The sequence below is a fragment of the Carcharhinus amblyrhynchos genome, chromosome 25 (assembly GCF_965287045.1).
Source record: "Carcharhinus amblyrhynchos chromosome 25, sCarAmb.v2.hapA, whole genome shotgun sequence".
NCBI classification, from domain to species: domain Eukaryota; kingdom Metazoa; phylum Chordata; class Chondrichthyes; order Carcharhiniformes; family Carcharhinidae; genus Carcharhinus; species Carcharhinus amblyrhynchos.
In genome coordinates, this window is record NC_137348.1 from 1,353,584 (window position 1) to 1,373,235 (window position 19,652).

The 19,652-nt window shown below is 45.7% G+C and overlaps 1 protein-coding gene across 4 annotated transcripts in view; it reads left to right on the forward strand.

Moving 5' to 3' along the window:
- The window catches only part of LOC145358360 (retinoic acid receptor RXR-alpha-A), an 87,165-nt gene that overhangs the window by 34,840 nt on the left and 32,673 nt on the right, over positions 1-19,652 (forward strand). For 3 of the 4 annotated variants that reach the window (XM_080212318.1, XM_080212322.1, XM_080212319.1), the window contains exon 2: positions 2,179-2,444. In XM_080212318.1, the coding sequence (XP_080068444.1) occupies positions 2,205-2,444 (240 nt within the window). In that variant the 5' untranslated portion in view covers positions 2,179-2,204. Of the gene's footprint in view, positions 1-510; positions 531-2,178; positions 2,445-19,652 lie in introns of those variants that run through there. The other variant, XM_080212320.1, reaches the window with a different exon arrangement.

A 19,652-nucleotide genomic window follows, 5' to 3' on the forward strand; every position in this document is an offset into this window, starting at 1 on the left:
TTCTGATTGTGAAGCACCGTGCTAATTATTAAATGTTAGTTTTGCAGTTTCCATTGCCACTCCCTCACAGAACAGTCCCAGCTGCTCTCCAAGATCACCGGGATAAGCAGGGTTTGAAGAGATCCCTGCAGGCTTGTTGAGAATCCATCAAACTCATCAAAAGCTGAATTGTTGGCACGCCTTAACACTTTAATCATTTCGACACCTGTCAGCTGTGTTGTACAGAGCTGAGGAAGGTGGATTTTACAAAGCTTCTCTTGCTTTATATTGAGAGGATTAAGGGTGGGCTGGGCCATTTCATTTGCGGCTGTGAGTTGGTGGCGTTGCAATATTCTTGCACAGTTGAATGATTTCACAGTTCTGTTGGGCATGCCCCCCCCCCCAACTCTCGGTGGGCTTGTCGCTGCGGCTCCTGCCAAGTTAATGTCGACACTCGCCGTCTTGTTGCTGTGCCGATGGCTGGTAGCGTGGGCGGGTTTGGAGCCTGTCTGGAGTTCTGTAATCTGATATTCTCAGCTTCTCTGCTGGAGGTTAGTGTAATCTCTTAAAAGGGATTGTTCTGTGGCACGTTGAATACTTCAAAATAGCCAGAAAAATTCCATTGGATGTTCAGGCCCAGGCTGCAGTTCACACAAGCATTTGGGGCAAAAGTAAAGCTCCTTAAAACTCCTTCCTTCAAAACTGCTACCCATCAAACAGTCGGTGGGGGGGGGGGGGGGGGGGGTGGGGCAGGAGAGGTGGTGGTGTGTGGGGGATGACTGCTGAGCAGGGTCCGTCTTGGGGGGTTTCCTGAGTGGGGTCCATTCTGGAGGAGCTCCTGAAGGTGGACAGTCCTGAGGTTGGGGGAAACATGTTTGGTCTCAAGTGCAGCCATTCCTGATAACCCCTGGTGTCCAGAGCATTGAGTAGCATGGAGGTGTGGGAGATGGGTGGGGGGGGTTGGCGGCAGGGGTGAGGGGATTGGTGGCTGCCAGTTGCTGATAATCAGATTGGCACAGGGTGATGCACCTGAATCAGGGTGGGGTGTTTGGGGGGGTGAGGGGGGAATGTGGGCAGGGGGCGTGGGATGGGGGTTGTGGATACAGGGTGATCTGAAGCTAATAGGCCAGAGTTGCTGTATTTGTCTAAAAATTAAATAAGCCTCTTATACTGGGGTCCAGCTGGGAGGTTCTGACTGGGGTAAGTTTGGCATTGGTTTTTGGAGTAGTGGAAAGCAGCCAATGTTGGAAACTATCCAGTGATGGGATGTGAGAGCAGTCAGTAATGTAATTGTCCATCTACTATCGAGAGAGACCTGCATTTACCCAGAGTTTCTCACATCAGGATGTTGCAATTCTTCCCACCTAACCCAAGTGAAGTGTTTTAACATAGGGCAGAGTGGCTGGAGGTGATCTTTCAGACACTGATTCTCCACAATTCCGAAAGATCACGGCTGATCTCTGACATCGGGTCCGCTCGGCCTGATCTCCTTATCTGTCGATTCCTGTACAGTCCAAAAGGTGGTGATCTCAGCATTGAAGAACGGCATCAGTAAGAATGCATTGATGAGGTTGTAATCTAGAAACTTGCCTTCCAATTCGCACACAGTAAGATTCCACAAGGTAATCTCCACACTGGCCGAGAAAACTAAAAACACACCATGGAGACACCTATAAAAAATCAGAGGGGTTTCCAATTGGCAAGACAGCCCCCCCGATGGTGCGTGCAGCGCTGCCCCCCCCCCCCCCCCCCGACGGTGCGCTCTTGGTCATATGCTGTTTGAAATGCCTGTGTACGATGTGCAAGGACACCAGTCACTCTGTTCCTGACGATTCAGACGCTGGCAGATTAATCAGTTGAATGGCGCAGGGCCCACTTTGCTGAGCTGGTTGTCAATTGCCTGGGCGCCCCTCTCTCCTCACTCTCCAGTGACACTATGTTGAAGGTCTCTGTCCCAACTACTCTGGCAATCATAGTTGTGACAGTAGCTAGCCCACTACCATTGGTTTGGATAGTACTCAACACCTGCGTTATGGGATGGCGATGTATGTCAGTGGCCCCTGTTTCTGTGTAATAAATATTAATCTGTGTAGCAGTGTGACTCTCTGCTGTATTGTAGGATGTGGAGCTGTGTGTGACTGAGCTGTATAATGAAGGTAATGTTCAGTATTCTGAAAGATTTCACTTTTCTTCTTCCAGAATCCTCCTTGTGTGAGTGTGTGTCAATGAATTGTGATTCCAGTGGAACAGCCATGAATGCACCTTCCCTTCACCCCCAGATGATGGGTTCTGGAGTGAGTCCCACTATCAGCTCCCCTGGACAGCTACATTCACCCATAAGCACTTTGAACTCTCCAGTGAATGGACTGAGCTCTCCTTTCTCAGTGATCAGCTCGCCACTGGGACCACATACAATATCCATCCCTTCATCTCACAGCATGGGCTACGGAGGGCAGAGTCCGCAGGTACGTGTCTGAGCAGCTTTCTCACTCGGTCTCTCCCGGCAGCAGCCAGCGAGGTGCTGGTAGTGTGAGCTGAATGAACCCCTGGCACTGTCATAGAACATAGAACATTACAGCGCAGAACAGGCCCTTCGGCCCACGATGTTGCGCCGACCAGTTACAAAAACAATGACCCACTAGCCTATACCAATCCCTTTTCGTCCATAAACCTATCCAGAGATCTCTTAAACGCCCCCAAACTAGACGCATTTACAACTGCAGCAGGCAGGGCATTCCAATCCCTCACCACCCGCTGGGTAAAGAACCTACCCCTGACATCCGTCCTGTAGCTACCCCCCTTAATTTAAAGCCATGCCCCCTCGTGCTAGCTTTCTCCATCCGAGGAAAAAGGCTATCACTATCCACCCTATCTAAACCTCTAATCATCTTATATGTTTCAATAAGATCCCCTCTTAGCCGCCTTCTTTCCAACGAAAACAACCCTAGATCCCTCAGTCTCTCCTCATAGGACCTCCCCACCATACCAGGCAACATCCTAGTAAACCTCCTCTGCACCCTCTCCAACGCCTCCACATCCTTCTTGTAATGCGGGGACCAGAACTGCACACAGTACTCCAAGTGCGGCCGCACTAGAGTAGTGTACAGTTGCAACATTACACTGCGACTCCTAAATTCAATCCCCCTACCAATAAACGCCAAGACACCGTACGCCTTCTTGACAACCTTATCTACTTGATTCCCAACTTTCAGGGATCTATGTACACACACACCTAGATCCCTCTGTTCATCCACACTATTCAAAGTCCTCCCGTTAGCCCTATACTCGACACATCTGTTGCTCCTACCAAAGTGAATTACCTCACACTTCTCCGCATTAAATTCCATCCGCCACCTCTCGGCCCAGCTCTGCAACCTATCTAAGTCTCCCTGCAGACTATGACACCCTTCCTCACAATCTACCACACCTCCAACTTTGGTGTCATCAGCAAATTTACTAATCCACCCAACTATACCCTCATCCAGATCATTAATAAAAATTACAAACAACAGTGGCCCCAAAACAGATCCCTGAGGCACACCACTCGTAACTGCACTCCATGATGAATATTTACCATCCACCACCACCCTCTGTCTCCTATCTGATAGCCAATTCCTGATCCAACTTCCTAGATTACCCACAATCCCATACATCTGCATTTTCTGCAGAAGCCTACCATGGTGAACCTTATCGAACGCCTTACTAAAATCCACCTGTCTCCACCTGAGGAAGCGCCAACTTCAGCACTAATGACAAAGGAAGAGAGAGTCTTTACACAGTGAGATGTGGTCTCGATGTGCTCCTGAAAGGGCAGTGGAAACAAAATCAGGAGGAACTTGCATGAGGGAACTAGATAGATACTGGGGAAGGGGTATGTGAGCACTGGTTGGAAGATGGGGTACTGGGTATTATGGTGTACGGTGCCTCGATCCTATCCATGTGTGATGCTGGCTGGGGAATTGCAGGTGGTGAAACTCTCAAAACTACATTCAGGGCTGGGCTTAGAGGAGAGGAGTTGGGGCTGGCAATCTGGCTAACTCACACTCCTAGCCTGAGACACTCAAGTCGAATTGTGGTGACTCTCTCCCCTCCTGCTTCTGGATATCAGGATGACAGAGTACATTCAGCATTGAATCTTGGGTAGTAATAGCACATGATAGTATAACTCTCATACGTTGCTCTGAATCAGCTGGACACAGCTGACAGAAGATAGAAGCTCTTAATATTGTTGATTTTAAAAAAACTGAAAGGAAGTGCCAGGTTTTGTGGGAATATTACAATGTGAAGATGCAACGTTAACTAGGATGTAACTGGTGCAGGAGCTTCCTGTCTGGGGATGAGTCTGTGAATCGAGAATTGGTTTTGATCTGTTCCCTCTGATGTCATGATAATTGTGAAACTTCCTGCTCTAAGTGTACAGTGGCTGTTTGAGAAGCAACCCTTTGCGAGTATGCAGGAAATACTTGGCAAAGACAGTTCCTGTCTGAGGCTGCACCACCTCCTGAGTCCCAGCCCTAACACTCACTTCCTGTTGGCCATGTCATTGGCATTTCAGTGCAACAGGAAGTGGCAGATTTTCACATCATGTACACTTGAACTGCTCCTATTTCTTATGTTCTTACACATTTAAACTTTAAAATACAGATGGAGCGTGAGAAGGTAAAATCCAATCCCAGTGTCTTGTGCTTAAATAAAGGAGGCTACAAAGGAGGAGGGAAGAGTCGGCTAAGGCAGACTGGGAACAAAAACTTTATGGTGGGACAATCGAGGAACAGTGGAGGATTTTCAAAGCAATCTTTCACAGTGCTCAGCAAAAGTATATACCAGTGATAAGGAAGGACTGTTGAACAAGAGATAATCAGCCATGGATATCTAAGGAAATAGAGGAAGGTATCAAATTGAAAGAAAATGTATACAAATTGGCCAAGATTAGTGGGAAACTAGAGGATTGGGAAATTTGTAAAGGTCAACAGAAAGCCACAAAAAAAACTATAAAGAAAAATAAGATGGATTATGAGAGTAACGAGCTCAGAATATAAAAACAGATAGCAAATGTTTCTACAAATATATAAAATGAAAAAGAGTGGCTGAAGTAAACATTGGCTCTTTAGAGGATGAGAAGGAGATGTAATAACTGGAAATGAGAAAATGGCTGAGGCATTGAACAGGAATTTTGTGTCTGTCTTCACAGTGAAAGACATAAATAACATGCCAAAAATTGATGACAGGAAGGCGATGGCAGGTGAGAACCCAGAAACTATCATTATCTCAAAAGAGGTAGTATTGAGGCTAAAGGTAGACAAGTCTCCTGGTCCTGATGGAATGTATCCCAGGGTATAAAAGAGATGGTGGGAGAAATAGCAAATGCACTAGTGGTAATTTACCAAAATTCACTGGACTCTGGGGTGGGTTCCCACAGATTGGAAAACAGCAAATGTGACAGCACTGTTTAAAAAAAGAGAGATAGACAAAAGGTAGGTAACTGTAGGCCGGTTAGCTTAATTTCTGTAGTAGAGAAAATGCTTGAATCTATCATCAAGGAAGAAATAGCGAGACATCTGGATATAAATTGTCCCATTGGGAAGATGCATTCGTGAAGGGCAGGTCATGTTTGACTAATTTGGTGGAATTTATAAGAATTTATGAATTTACATGTGTAGTGGACAATGGGGAACCTGTGGATGTGTTTCTGGATTTCCAGAAGGCATTTGACAAGTTGCCGCACCAAAGACTGCTACATAAGATAAAGTTGCATGGTGTTACAGGTAATGTATTAGCATGGATAGAGGATTGATTAACTAACAAAGCAAAGAGTGGGGGTAAATGGGTATTGTTCTGGTTGATCAGTGACTAGGGGTGTGCCTCAGGGATCAGTGTTGGGACCGCAATTGTTTACGATTTACATACGTGGTTTGGAGTTGGGTTCCAAGTGTAGTGTGTCACAATTCACAGATGATACTAAGATGAGTGGCAGAGTAAAGTGTGCAAAGAGATATAGATAGTCTAAGTGAGTGGGTGAGGGTCTGGCAGATGGAGTACAATGTTGGTAAATGTTTGGTAGGAATAACAGCAAAATGGACTATTATTTAAATGACAAAAAATTACAGCATGCTGCTGTGCAGAGGGACCTGAGTGTCCTTGTGCAGGAATCACAAGGAGTTGGTTTCCAGGTGCAGCAGGTAATGAAGAACACAAATGGAATTTTGTCCTTCATTGCCAGAGGGATGGAGTTTAAAAACAGTGAGGTTATGTTGCAGCTGTATAAGGTGCTGATGAGGCCACGCCTGGAGTACTGTGTACAGTTTTGGTCTCCTTACTTGAGAAAAGATATACTGGCACTGGAGGGGGTGCAGAGGAGATTCACTAGGTTGATTCTGGAGTTGAGCGGGTAGATTTATGAGGAGAGACTGAGTAGACTGGGGATATACTCATTAGAATTTAGTAGAATGAGGGGAGAACTTATAGAAACATATAAGATGATGAAGGGAATAGATAAGATAGAAGCAGGAAAGTTGTTTCCACTGGGGGGCGAAACTAGAACTAGGGGGCATGGCCTCAAAATAAGGGGAAGCAGATTTGGGACTGAGTTGAGGAGGAACTTTTTCTCACAAAGGGTTGTGAATCTGTGGAATTCCCTGCCCAGTGAAGCAGTTGAGGCTACCTCAGTGAATGTTTTTAAGGCAAGGATAGATAAATTTTTGAACAGTAAAGGAATTAAGGGTTATGGTGAGCGGCGGGTAAGTGGAGCTGAATCCATGGAAAGATCAGCCATGATCTTATTGAATGGCGGATCAAGCTTGAGGTCTAGATGGTCTACTCCTGCTCCTAGTTCTTATGTTCTTATAACACAGCAATATAGTACTAGTGGGGACGGATCTAACACTGTATAACACTGGGGTGCAGTACTGGTGGGGACGGGGCTGTCGCTGTGTAACACTAGGGTATAGCCCTGGTGGGGACGGGGCTGTCGCTGTATAACACTGGGGTACAGTACTGGTGGGGATGGGTCTGTTACTGTATAACACGATACAGTACTGGTAGGGAATGGTCTCTGTGTGTTACACTGTGGTGAGGGACTCTGTATAAAGATTATTATATATTCTGTTTCCACTGGCCGGGTATTTGCCAATCAGAGGACTTAGACTAGAGATGTTTGGTATGCCTCCACGGGTCAAGAGGAATAGTTTTATTTACATGGCAAGTTTTCTAACAGATTGGGTTAACAAATGGGATGTGTTAGCGTGTAATGTTGATGATGATATCATGCTGACGTCAGTGAGGCATGTTTTAGATTCTGTCTTTCTGTGTCTCGTGTGTGAGAGACAAAGAGACAGAGAGAATCATAGAAACCCTACAGTACAGAAAGAGGCCATTTGGTCCAGTGAGTCTGCACCGACCACAATCCCACCCAGGCCCTACCCCCATATCCCTACATTTTTATCCACTAATCTGTCCAACCTACACACCTCAGGACACCGAGGGCAATTTTTTTTTAACATGGCCAATCAACCTAACCTGCACATCTCTGGACTATGGGAGGAAACCAGAGCACCCCACGCAGAGGTGGCGCGCAGGGGCGTTATTGGGGGCGAGCTGGCCTTAATCGAAGGAAGTATAGAGTAATGAACCTTTGAAAGTAGCTGGACAGAGATCGCAATGACCGTACTCTTTGAGTAGTTGCTGCCCTTGCTCCATCAGTGAGAGTGCCTCGAGGGCCCACAGGAGCCAGCAGTGGGAATTGTGGAAACACCATACTCTCTGGTACTGAGCGACATCAGGTTTTCATAAAAAGTTGAAAGTTTCAAGTTGGTTCTCATCTGGGTGCAGTGGCAGACAATGTTCTCTTCAGGCAGAGCGTGTAGGAATCCATTGCAGATTTCAACTTCATCATTTGAGTCTTTGGCACCTATCTTAAATGATTAAATTTAATAATTGAATGAGTGTGTTTTAGCCAACATTCATCAGGACCTGGGGAATCGATTGCATTGTACTGAGCTGCTGCTTACAGTGACAGGCCACTCACTGAAGGACAAGCAAATCCGTGATCGTGTAGCTGTGGGTGACCCAGGGTGAAAATCTCTCCAAGTTCGTGTGGATCAAAGAGAACCTGACATTTGAACAAGTGGCTCAGTTTGTGAGGCAGGCCATGCTTGGAGCATTTAATTGAGGTGTGCTTTGTGGCGACCGAGGCTTCATGTGACTTCACAGATTGGGTGGGCCCAAGGGCAGCAGCTCCACGCATTACAAAGTTGCCAAACCAACCACAAGAGCAGCAAACTCCATGTGGCAACCATTTGAACTGCTTGTGTTAGGGGTGAAAACCCAGCGTAGAGCCTGCCTGACTACAGAAGCTCCCAGACTGATTAAACTGGATAATTCAGGTGTTTCTGCAGACCTAGCAATTTTAATCAAAGTCAAAGACCAGAAAGAATTTACAAAATGCACTCCTTCTGAGAAAGTGACAGAGTTTTGAGGGGAAGCAGAATCTTAATCCAGATTACTGGTCAGTTACTGTCCAAGTTCAGGGCTTCGATATTACTTTTAAAATTGGAACAGCTGTTAACGTTTCAGCAAATGACTTTGACCAGCTTCAGCCAGTGACCCTTCATCCGATAGACTCCAAGGTCCAGGTGGCACTGACCTTCTGATCAAAGACAGGATTATGCTCCTGTTAGCTACAATGAGCAGCAAACAGTTGATTCTGTCCTTCTCACAAATAGCGCACACCTTTATTGAATGGCAGAGTTGGCATACTCCTAGGAATGCTAGAAAAACCAGACAATGCTGATCATTTGAGCGACTTGCTGTCTTTTGTGAAGAGTCTTCAAGCTTCCAGTGAAGGTTCAGCTTTCAGAAGCTGAGGAAGCTAAACTAATCAGCAGCAAGTTCCTGTCTTTCACAGAGACGCTCCGACCCAGGGCAGATATTGAAGGTCTGAATCTCTCAGATCTTCATGGAGTGAGGGCTGAGCGGAGGATACAGAAAGCACTGCAGCGGAATGACCATCCCCATGACGACCTGCTGGATCTGAATCGGCTCTTTGTGAAAAGTGTTGAGGAACATTCCCTTGCTGCACTGAGTGATCTCTTGGGGATTGAGATCCTAGAAAATGATTAATCCTTCCCATTGATGGATTCACCTCATGACATCTTTGCTGTCTGTTTGAAGCATAGAAACATTGGAAATAGAACCAGGAGTAGGCCATTTGGCCCTTCTTGAGATCTCACAATGTTTTGGCCTCAACTACTTTCTGTGGTAATGACTTCCACACATTCACCATTCTTTGAGTGAAGAAATTTCTCCGCACCTCAGTCCTAAAAGATTTACTCAGTCTCAAACTATGACCCTGTATTCTGCACCAACGCACCCCCCGCACCACCACCACCGCTGCCGCCGCAAATTGGGAACATTCTTTCTGAATCTACCCTGTCTAACCCTGTTAGAATTTTATAAGTCTCTGAGATCCCCTCTCACTCTTTTAAACTCCAGTGAATGTAATCCTAACCAACTTAATCTCTCCTCATATGACAGACCTGCCATCCCAGGCATCAGCCTGGTAAACCTTCGCTGTGCTCCCTCTATAGCAAGGACATCCTTCCTCAGATAAGGAGACCAAAACTGCACACAATACTCCAGCTGTGGCCTCACCAACACCCTGTACAATTGCAGTAAAACATCCCTATCCCTAAACTCAAATCCTCTCGCAATGAAGGCCAACATACCATTTACCTTCTTTACTGCCTGCTGTACCTGCGCACTTACTTCCAGCGACTGAAGCACGAGGACTCCAAGGTCTCACTGAGTATCCACCTCTCCCAATTTAAACCCATTCAAATATCTTACTATTATTGCTACCAATGTGGATATCCTGGTATTTATCCACATTATACTGCATCTGGCATGCATATGCCCAAACGCACAGCCTGCCCAAATCATGCTAAAGCATCTCTATCCCCCTCACAGCTCATCCTCCCACCCAACTTTGTATCATCTGCAAATTTGGAGATAATGCATTTACTTCCCTCTTCCAAACCATTAACATATAATGTGAACAGTTGGGGTTCTAACACAGATCCCTGTGGAACTCCACTAGCTACTGTCTGCAAGTTGGAAAAAGATCATTTATACCAACTCTTCACTTCCTATTTGCTAACCAGTTTTCCATCCATCTCAAGACATTATCTGCAATCCCATGTGCTTTAACACATGGGATTGCAGATCCCATAGTCTCACAATACAGACTACACATAGTCTGTTATGTGAGACGTTTCGAAAGCCTTTGAAAAGTCTAAATAAAGCACATCCACTGTTTCTCCTTGCTCAACTCTAGTGAGCAACCTTTTATTTTTAAACAGTGACAATCACCCCCCCCCCTACCCCCACTCCCAAGTTCTAGATTCTCCTATAAGGAAATCATCCTCTCCACATCCACCCTGTCAAGATCCCATAAGTTGTTCGCGGTTTCAGTTGTCACTTTTTACTTTCTTGAACTCCAGTGGATGTAAGCCTTATCTTTCCAATCTCGTAACAACTCGCTCAATGATGTGGTCCTGACATCAGTTAGTCATGTGTTACACTGTGTGTGTCTCTCTCTCTCTCTCTCTCTCTCTCTCTCTCTCTCTCCAGCGATATACACCTGTTTAGGTGTGTTAGTAAACAGTGTTAAACACATACCAGAGTATGTCTACAGTTGAAGAACTAAGTCCAAGAAGGATACATCTCAGAATGGTTGTGATCTGCAGTGAGCTGCCTAAGAGTCATTGTCATAGAGTGGTACGGTGCAGAAAAGCCCTTTTGGCCCATAGAGTCTGCACCAACAATAACTGGCACTACAGTCACGCTAATCCCATTTTCCTGCACTTGCCTCATATCCTTGAATGTTACTATATTTGAAATGCTCATCCATGTTCTTTTTAAAGGTTGTAAGGTTTCCAGCCTCCACTACCTTCCCAGGCACACCGCTGGTCACAGGCCTCCAATTTGAGAAACAACCCTCTACAACCACCCTCTGGCTTCTGTCAGCAAGCCAATTTTGTATCCATTTAGATACCTCACCCTGGATATTATGAGATTTAACCTTATGCAACAACCTTCCATGTGGCACCTTATCAAAGGCCTTGCTAAAGTCCATGTCGACAACATCAACTGCACTGCCCTCATCTACCTTCTTGGTTACCCCTTCAAAAAACTCAATCAAATTTGAGACATGATTTTCCACTCAAAGCCATGCTGACTGTCCCTAATCAGTCCTTGTGTCTCTAAATGCCTGTAGATCCTGTCTCAAAATACCTTCCAACAATTTACTCACCACAGATGTGAGGCTCACTGGCCTGTAGTTCCCAGGCTTTTCCCTGCAGCCCTCTTTAAACAAAAGCACAACATTTGCCACTCCAATTTTGAGGCACCTCACCTGTGACGATTGATGATTCCAATATCTCAGCTAGGGGACCCACAATTTCCTCCCTAACCTCCCACAATGTCCTGGGATACACTTCATCAGATCCTGGGGGTTCATCTACCTTGATGCACTTTAAAACTTCCAGCACCTTCTTCTCTATAATATGTACACTTCTCAAGACATCACTATTTATTCCCCAAATTCCCTAACATCCATACTTTTCTCAACAGTGAATACTGATGAGGAATATTCCTTCAGGACCTCATCCATCTCTTGTGGATATGCACATAGATGACCTTGTTGATCTCGCTTGTTACTGTTTTGGCCTTTATGTATTTGTAGAAGTTCTTTTGGATCCTCCTTTGCCTTATCTGCCAAAACAATTTTTTTTTCAAAGAGCTGGTACAGGCTGACTAGCCTCGATTGTTACTGTCTAATGATGATCAATTTAATCTTCATTGTGAATTCTTGACTAACTGGATGATTTCCTCTGTTCTCTGAATATTCCCTGCTGATGGATTCCTTTATTGTTTGTGTAGTATGTTCTGGTGAGCTGCTTAAAGCGTTTGATTCAGTTGAATTTCTGTATCGAGTGGCGTTGGTGTTAAAACCAGTGACATCAATCTGACAAAGCTTGGCGGGATGGTGTCAGAATGCGGATATGTCAGTGAGATTTCATTCTCTATGTCTTTACTTGTTTAAACATGATTGGAACACGTGTGTCTTCCATGGCCTGTTTCTGTTTGCTCACTTTCCATCTCTGGGCAATTTAAGACAGAATAAGTAATTGTTGTCTGGGTTCATGTATGGAGCTGAGGGGAGTGGCTGCCTGAGTATCTGCAGTGACCCCAGGCTGTGGCGAGGGGAGCCCTGGTGTATAGTTGCTTCTGGCCGCCTCATGTAGATTCTTCGAGTTGTATATTCTTGTACCTGAGCTTGCAGAGACGCTACACCACCTCCCCCCCCCCCGCCCCCCGTCCCAACACCAATAATAGATTATTTGAATGCACATGTTAGGAACACTGTGATTGCAGAGAGCCAGAGGCTGGGTAAACATTGTCGAGAATCTCCTCCTTCCTTCTCTCCAGTGACTGCCTTGATCCCTGGGCTCTCTTGAACTGTTACATTCAGAATGACAGTCATGAGACTGTGTGTGGAAGCTCGCATGAGGTCAGCAGGATAAACGCAGAGTGTTTCCTTTGCCAAGAAAACCATTCTCTGTGGCTGAATTCAGACAGCTCCCTTATGGATTTGATTAGCTGTCTTCCTGTATGCCTGCGAGGTAGGAGCCTGTCCCAGCCAGGGCCTCCTGCTAGGCAGCAGGAAGATAAATTGCACGGCGTCACCACTGTCTCCTCCCAGGCAGGCCTGGCCTCGGCTTCCTGTTTCTCAGTGAGGTTTATTGCCTGCAGGTATTGCTCACACACCTTTCCACAACCCCAGCTCTTCACACTCAGCTGTCTTTATTTTGAGTGTCTGAGTTTCCAGAGTGCTCGCTGACTTGAGAGTTTGCAGAGGATTGTGAGAAGTTTCCAACCTTTTTCCAGCTTTAATTGTCTCTGTGTGGGCTCCCAGTGTCTGTGTTTGAATAATTGCACATTGAGATATGAACTAAAGCAATAAGTTGAGAACTCCTTGATTTAATTCACTTTGAACTGTGAGGAGTTGGTGCAAACTGAATTTAATTCTCTGGTTCAGTCACAGGATTTGTGAGCAATTTTAGGCTATGATGACCTAAACTGGATTGCAACACGGGAATCCACATTTCTCTATATAACACTAGGATCCAGTACTGGTGGGGACGGGTCTGTCGTTGGGTAACACTGGGGTACAGTACTGGTGGGGACGGGTCTGTCGCTGGGTAACACTGGGGTACAGTACTGGTGGGGATGGGTCTGTCGCTGTATAACACTGGGGTGCAGTACTGGTGGGGACAGGTCTGTCGCTGTATAACACTGGGATACAGTACTGGTGGGGACGGGTCTGTCGTTGGGTAACACTGGGGTACAGTACTGGTGGGGACGGGTCTGTCGCTGTATAACACTGGGTTGCAGTACTGGTAAGGACCATCTTCAGTTAGAAGTGCTGATGAATTGGCCATGCTAAATTGTCCCTTAGTATCGGGGTATTAACAAGGTAAATAGATGGGATAATGTGGATAGGGCCTGTGTGGGATGTCTGATGATGTAAACTCAATGGATGAAGTTTCCATCTCCTTCTGTGATGTCTGAGGCCAACTTGGCTTCTGAAATCACAGATATCAGCCTTCAGCTAATTCCGTTCACTCCACTGAAATCAAGAAACAGTTGAAAGCGTTGGATATTGTAAAGGCTCTGGGCCCTTACAAATATTCCAGTAATGGTGCTGAAGACTTATGGGGGATTTGGTGAGGGTAATGCCATTGATTGTCAAGGGGTGATGGTTAGATCCTCTTTCTTCAGAAATGGTTATTGCCCAGGCATGTAAACAGGAAGCAGGACAAGTCCAACCCTGCCACTTACTGCCCAGTCTACTCTTGATCATCAGTGCGGTGATGGAATGGGTCTTTGACAGTGCTATCAAGCAACACTTAGTCAGCAATAACCTGCTCACTGACCTTCAGTTTGTGTTCTGCCAGGGCTACTCATTCCAGCTCCTGATAAAACATGGGCAAATAGTTCAACTGCAAAAGTGAGGTGAGAGTGACTGCCCTTGAGATCAAGTTAGCTTGAATGTGGCATCAAGGAGCCCTAGCAAAACTGGAGTCAATAGGAATTGGGGGAAAACTCTCCACTGGATGGAATCATACCCGGCACAAAGGGAGATGGTTGTGAAGGGTCATTCAACTCAGCACCAGGACATTGCTGCAGGAGTTCCTCAGGATAGTGACCCAGACCCAACCATCTTCAGCTGCTTCATCAATGACCTTCCCTCCATCATAAGGTCAGAAGTGGGGATGTTCGCCAATGATTGTGCAATGTTCAGCATCATTAGTGATGACTCAGATACTGAAGCAGTCGGTGTCCAAATACAGCAAGACCTGGACAATATCCAGGCTTAGGCTGACAAGTGGCAAATAACATTCACACCACACAAGCTCCAGGCAACGACCATTCAAAACAAGAGAGCATCAACCAATCGCCCCTTAACATTGAGGAGCATTATCATTATTGAATCCTCACTACCAACGTCCTGGGGGTTACCATTGATCAGAAACTGAACTGGATTAACTGATATAAATACTGTTGGCTGCCAGAGCAGGTCAGAGGTGAGGAATCCTGCAATGAATAACTCACCATCTGATTCCCCAATGCCTGTCCACTAGCAATAAGTCGCAAGTCAAGAGTGCAATGGAATATTCCCCACTTGCCTAGATGAGTGCAGCTCCAACACCACTTGAGAAGCTCCACACTATTCAGGATGAAGCAGCCCTGCTTGATTGGCACCCCATCCACAAACATTCACTCCCTTCGTGTATGTAAAATGGAAGCGCATGGGATTGTAGTTAGTGTATTAGGGGTTCGGGGATAGTGAGAGCCTTTTTCCTCGGATGGTGATGGCTAACATGAGGGGACATAGCTTTAAATTAAGGGGTGATAATTATAGGACAGATGTCAGAGGGTAGTAAGGGCGTGGAATGCCCTGCCTGCAGCAGTTGTGGACTCGCCAACTTTAAAGGCATTCACATGGTCAGTGGATAGGCATATGGATAACATTGGAATAGTTTAGGTTAGAGGGTCATTAGATTGGTTCCACTAGTCGGCGCAACATCGAGGGCCGAAGGGCCTGTACTGCGCTGTAATGTTCTATAGTGTATTGAAGCGGACAGAAACTGGTTGGCAGAGAAGAAACAGAGTAGGAGTAAATGAGTCTTTTTTCCAAATGGCAGGCAGTAACTAGTGGAATACCACAAGGATCAGTGCTGGGACCCCAGCTATTCACTCATGTATATTCAGCATTTAGATGAGGGAACTAAATGTAATATCAACACACTTGTAGATGACACAAAACTGTGCAGTTTCGGTATCCTTATCTCAGGAAGAATGTTCTTGCTATAGAGGAAGTGCAGAGAAGATTTGCCAGACTGATTTCAGGGATGGTATGACTAACGTATGAGGAGGATGCAGAGATGATTTAGTGTGATTTGGACAGGCTGAGCGTGTGGGCATATGAGGGAAAATTTGGATAAATGTGAGGTTATCCACTTGAGCAGCAAAAACAGGAAGGCAGATTATTATCTGGCCATAAAGTAGGAGAGGGGAATGTGCAATGGCACCTGGGTTTCTCGTACACCAGTCACTGGAGGTAAGCGTACAGGTGCAGCAGGCAGTAAAAAAGGCAAATGACATATTGGGCTTCATAGCGAGAGGATTCAAGTACAGGAGCAGCAGTGTCTTGCTGCAATTATACAGGGCCTTGGTGAGGCCACACCTGGAGTATTGTGTGCAGCTTTGGTCTCCTCAGCTGAGGGAGGATGTTCTTGCTATAGAGGGAGTGCAGTGAAGGTTTATCAGGCTGATGCCTGGGATAGCAGGCCTGTCCTATCAGGAGAAATTGAGTCGGTTTGGATTGTATTCACTAGAGTTCAGAAGAATCAGAGGGGATCTCATAAAAGCCCATAAAATTCTAACAGGATTAGACAGGGTAGATGCAGAACGGACAGTTCCAATGGTGGGGTTTCCAGAAACAGGGGTCACAAAATGAGTGTACAGGGTAGACCATTAGGACAGAGATGAGGAGACATCTCTTCACCTAGAGAGTGGTCAGGCTGTGGAATTTACTATCACAGAAAGCAGTTGAGGCCAAAACATTGAATGTTTTTCAAGGACCAGTTGCATAAAACACTTGAGGCGCAGGGGATCAAAGGATATGAGGGGGAAGGTGGGATCAGGATAGTGAGCTGAATGATCAGCTATGATTATAATGAATAGAGGAGCAGGCTTGAAGGGCCGAATGGCCTTCTATTTTTTATGTTTGCACCACCATGAACAGCAGCAGTAGTGTGTACCATCTACAAGATGTACTGCTGGCACTCACCAAGGCTGTTTATGCAGTGCCTTTCAAACTCATCTGGAAGGACAAGGGCAGCAGATACATGTGAACACCACCATCTGGAAGTTTCGCTCCAAGCCATTTATCACCATGACTTGGAAATGTATTGCCATTCCTTCATGGTGGCTGGAACAAAATCCTGGAACTCCCTCCCTAATAGCACTGTACCTACACAGCAGGGGCTACAGCACTTTAAGAGGGTGGCTCACTGCTACTTTCTCGAGGGCAATTATTGGGGAGGCGATGGCCTAGTGGTATTATCACCAGACGATGAATCCAGAAATTCAGCTAATGTTCTGTGGACCTGGGTTCGAATCCCGCCACAGCAGATGGTGAAATTTAAATTCAATAAAAAAAATCTAAAATTAAGAATTTACCGATGACCATAAAACCATTGTTGATTGTCAGAAAAACCCATCTAGTTCACTAATGTCCTTCCGGGAAGGAAATCTACCATCTTTACTGTCTGGTCTATGTGTGACTCCAGAGCCACAACAATGTGGTTGAACCTAGCTGCCCTCGGGCAACTAGGGCTGTGCAATAAATACTGGCCCAGCCAGTGACGCTCACATCCTATAAAATAATCTTTTTTTCAGGTAAAAATGGACTCTAGGTCCACACATGTGCACACACGCTTTGATATAATCCCCACAGTTGATGAGGTTTGCTTGTGCTAGTCTATCAAAGTGGAAACATTTGCAAGTTTTGTTTCCAGCCGGCATATGGAAAAATGACCTCACTTCAATCCTACCTTTAAAAAGCTCTAAGGAACAGCTGTACCACAGCAACCTGTCTGCACCATCAGAGAGCTATAAACTCATACTGCTCCATCATCACACCCATAAACCTTAAAATGATGCTTCTGAATTATTCCCCCGATTAATATGTTCTTGATTAATAAGGGGATCAGGGGTTATGAGGAAAAGGCAGGAGAATGGGGATGAGGAAAAAAAATCATGACTAAATGGCGGAGTAGACTTGATAGGCTGAGTGGCCTAATTCTGCTCCTATGTTTTATGGTCTAACTCAGTCGGTCACTTGTAAAGGGGCTCTAATCTCTAATTCCAGTGGACAGAACCGGTACAGATGGCTGTGTTAGCATTGAGACTTCTCCATTGTATTTTAAATTGCCTGTTGGCTGCGGATAAATGACAGAACAGCTTAGCAAGCAATGCTGTGTTCAATCAGACACACTCCTTCACATATCCAATTCCTACCATCAATCAGCTGAGAGAATCCATAACTGTGAAGAACGGTGTTAGATGAAATGGAATGTAAAGTATTGTTTTGTACACTTGCATGGTGGGGAGGAAGCAACCAAGCTGTTTAAAGTTTTTGTTAGTGTCACAAGTAGACTTCCATTAACACTGCAATGAAGTTACTGTGAAAATCCCCTAGTTGCCACACTCCGGCACCTGTTTGGATACACTGAGGGAGAATTCAGCACTGCCAGTGCACCTAACCAGCATGTCTTTCAGACTGTGGGAGAAAACTGGAGCAGCCGGAGGAAACCCCCACAGACATAGGGAGAACATGCAAACTTCACACAGTGACCCAAGCTGGGAATTGAACCCAGGTCTCCTGGTGCTGTGAGGCAGCAGTGCTAACCACTGTGCCACCCAAGCTGAAGCAATGATGGGGAAGTCAGGGAGAGTCGATACTCCTTTCTGGAGTAGGATTATCTGATCACCAGTTGGCTGTACCGGTCAAAGCTGCAGAGATGTTGAGGATTGCAATAACACATACCTGCAGTGCAACATGCATCTGTATAGAAAAATCTGACAGCACTGAAGGAGGCCTTTCTGCCTCCTTTGGGGGATGACAACTTATTCCCTCATCCGACATGTTTTCCAAGGATTTGGGAACAGATAACGACTGCCCTAACCTACCCAATCAAGGGAAGTATAGAAAATCACTCCGAAGAAAGGCTAGCCACCCAAGGATTCCCTGACCATGCTTGGGCTTGCAATCCCCGTAAGTATTTCCCCCAACTCTAGCTGTGCCAAAGGTGCAGTGTCAATAAAACCCATACTTTCCCAGGCTACATGATCTGCCTGCACCTTCACAGGAGACCAATACGGATTCTTTAACCCTGAAGTTGCAAAAATGCAAAAGAAAAATGCAACAGTATTGGTTCTAATGGGGGTTTTCCTCACCTACCATGAGGACTTATAAGGCCATGCCTGCCACCTCTATAGCAAACCGCTAGCCTTGCTGCTCTGCTACTCAAATTGTTCACAATTAAAGGATACCTTATTATGTACACCTCCGTTATCAATGCCAGGAAACCAATACAAATAAAGGATAAAAATTGCACAACCCTAATCCACACAACCATCCCAGCATGCTCCTCAATAGAGCTTACTACAAACAATAAACGCAAAGGATTTAAATTTGACACGGGGCGGAAACAGAATGGGAAGGCCCCCTTACCCACCCCCCTCTCCCTGTACCACACAAAAGACCAAGATTGAGTGTAAATGGTAACACATTTTAAAGTAAGGTCTCCCTCATGCCACAACCAGAGCATATCGGTGGATGAATCCCGTTATCAAAATAAATGGATATCCCTGGCTTTCAAAGGATAACAGGTGGGCCACGCCTCATTGCTCACATATCAAATTCCCTGGTCAGGATAAAAGACTACACCACAAAATCAGGATTATAATCCCAGAGGCAGTAGTTCAGGATTAATGATGAACTGCAGGATAACGTAGCCATCCACAGAGCTTGAAAAGGCCAAAACCTTGGCAGGATTCTTGGGCAACGTTAAAAATCCATCCACAGTTTCACTGAGGCGTCTGCACCTCGGCTGTGTCATCACTCAGAAGCTTCCGTGCTTCTGCAGAGAGAGATCTAGATCACATCGTGTCCGGCCACCTCCAGCCCGCTCGGTAAACACTGAGGTCAAGACAAGGTCAGACCAGCGATTGGGGCCAATAACTGACTCCACATCTCGAAGACCGGGTACAGAATGCCTCTTCAAGCATGAAACTACAGCCTTCAAATCGAGATTATGAAAAGATGGCAGCCAGTTCTTGAATTCTTTAGGAATTTATCCTTTGCTCGCCTTGGGAGATCGGATGGCATGGACATTCCTTCTCCAGCTCCATCTCCATGAGATTACCATGCAGCAGGATTTGCAAGCACTGAAGATGAACCTCTGCCAAGGGAACTGTCCTTTGCAACTGACAGGATTTCTTCATTCATTATCTTTTGGGTATCTTGCAGTTCATTAGTGTGA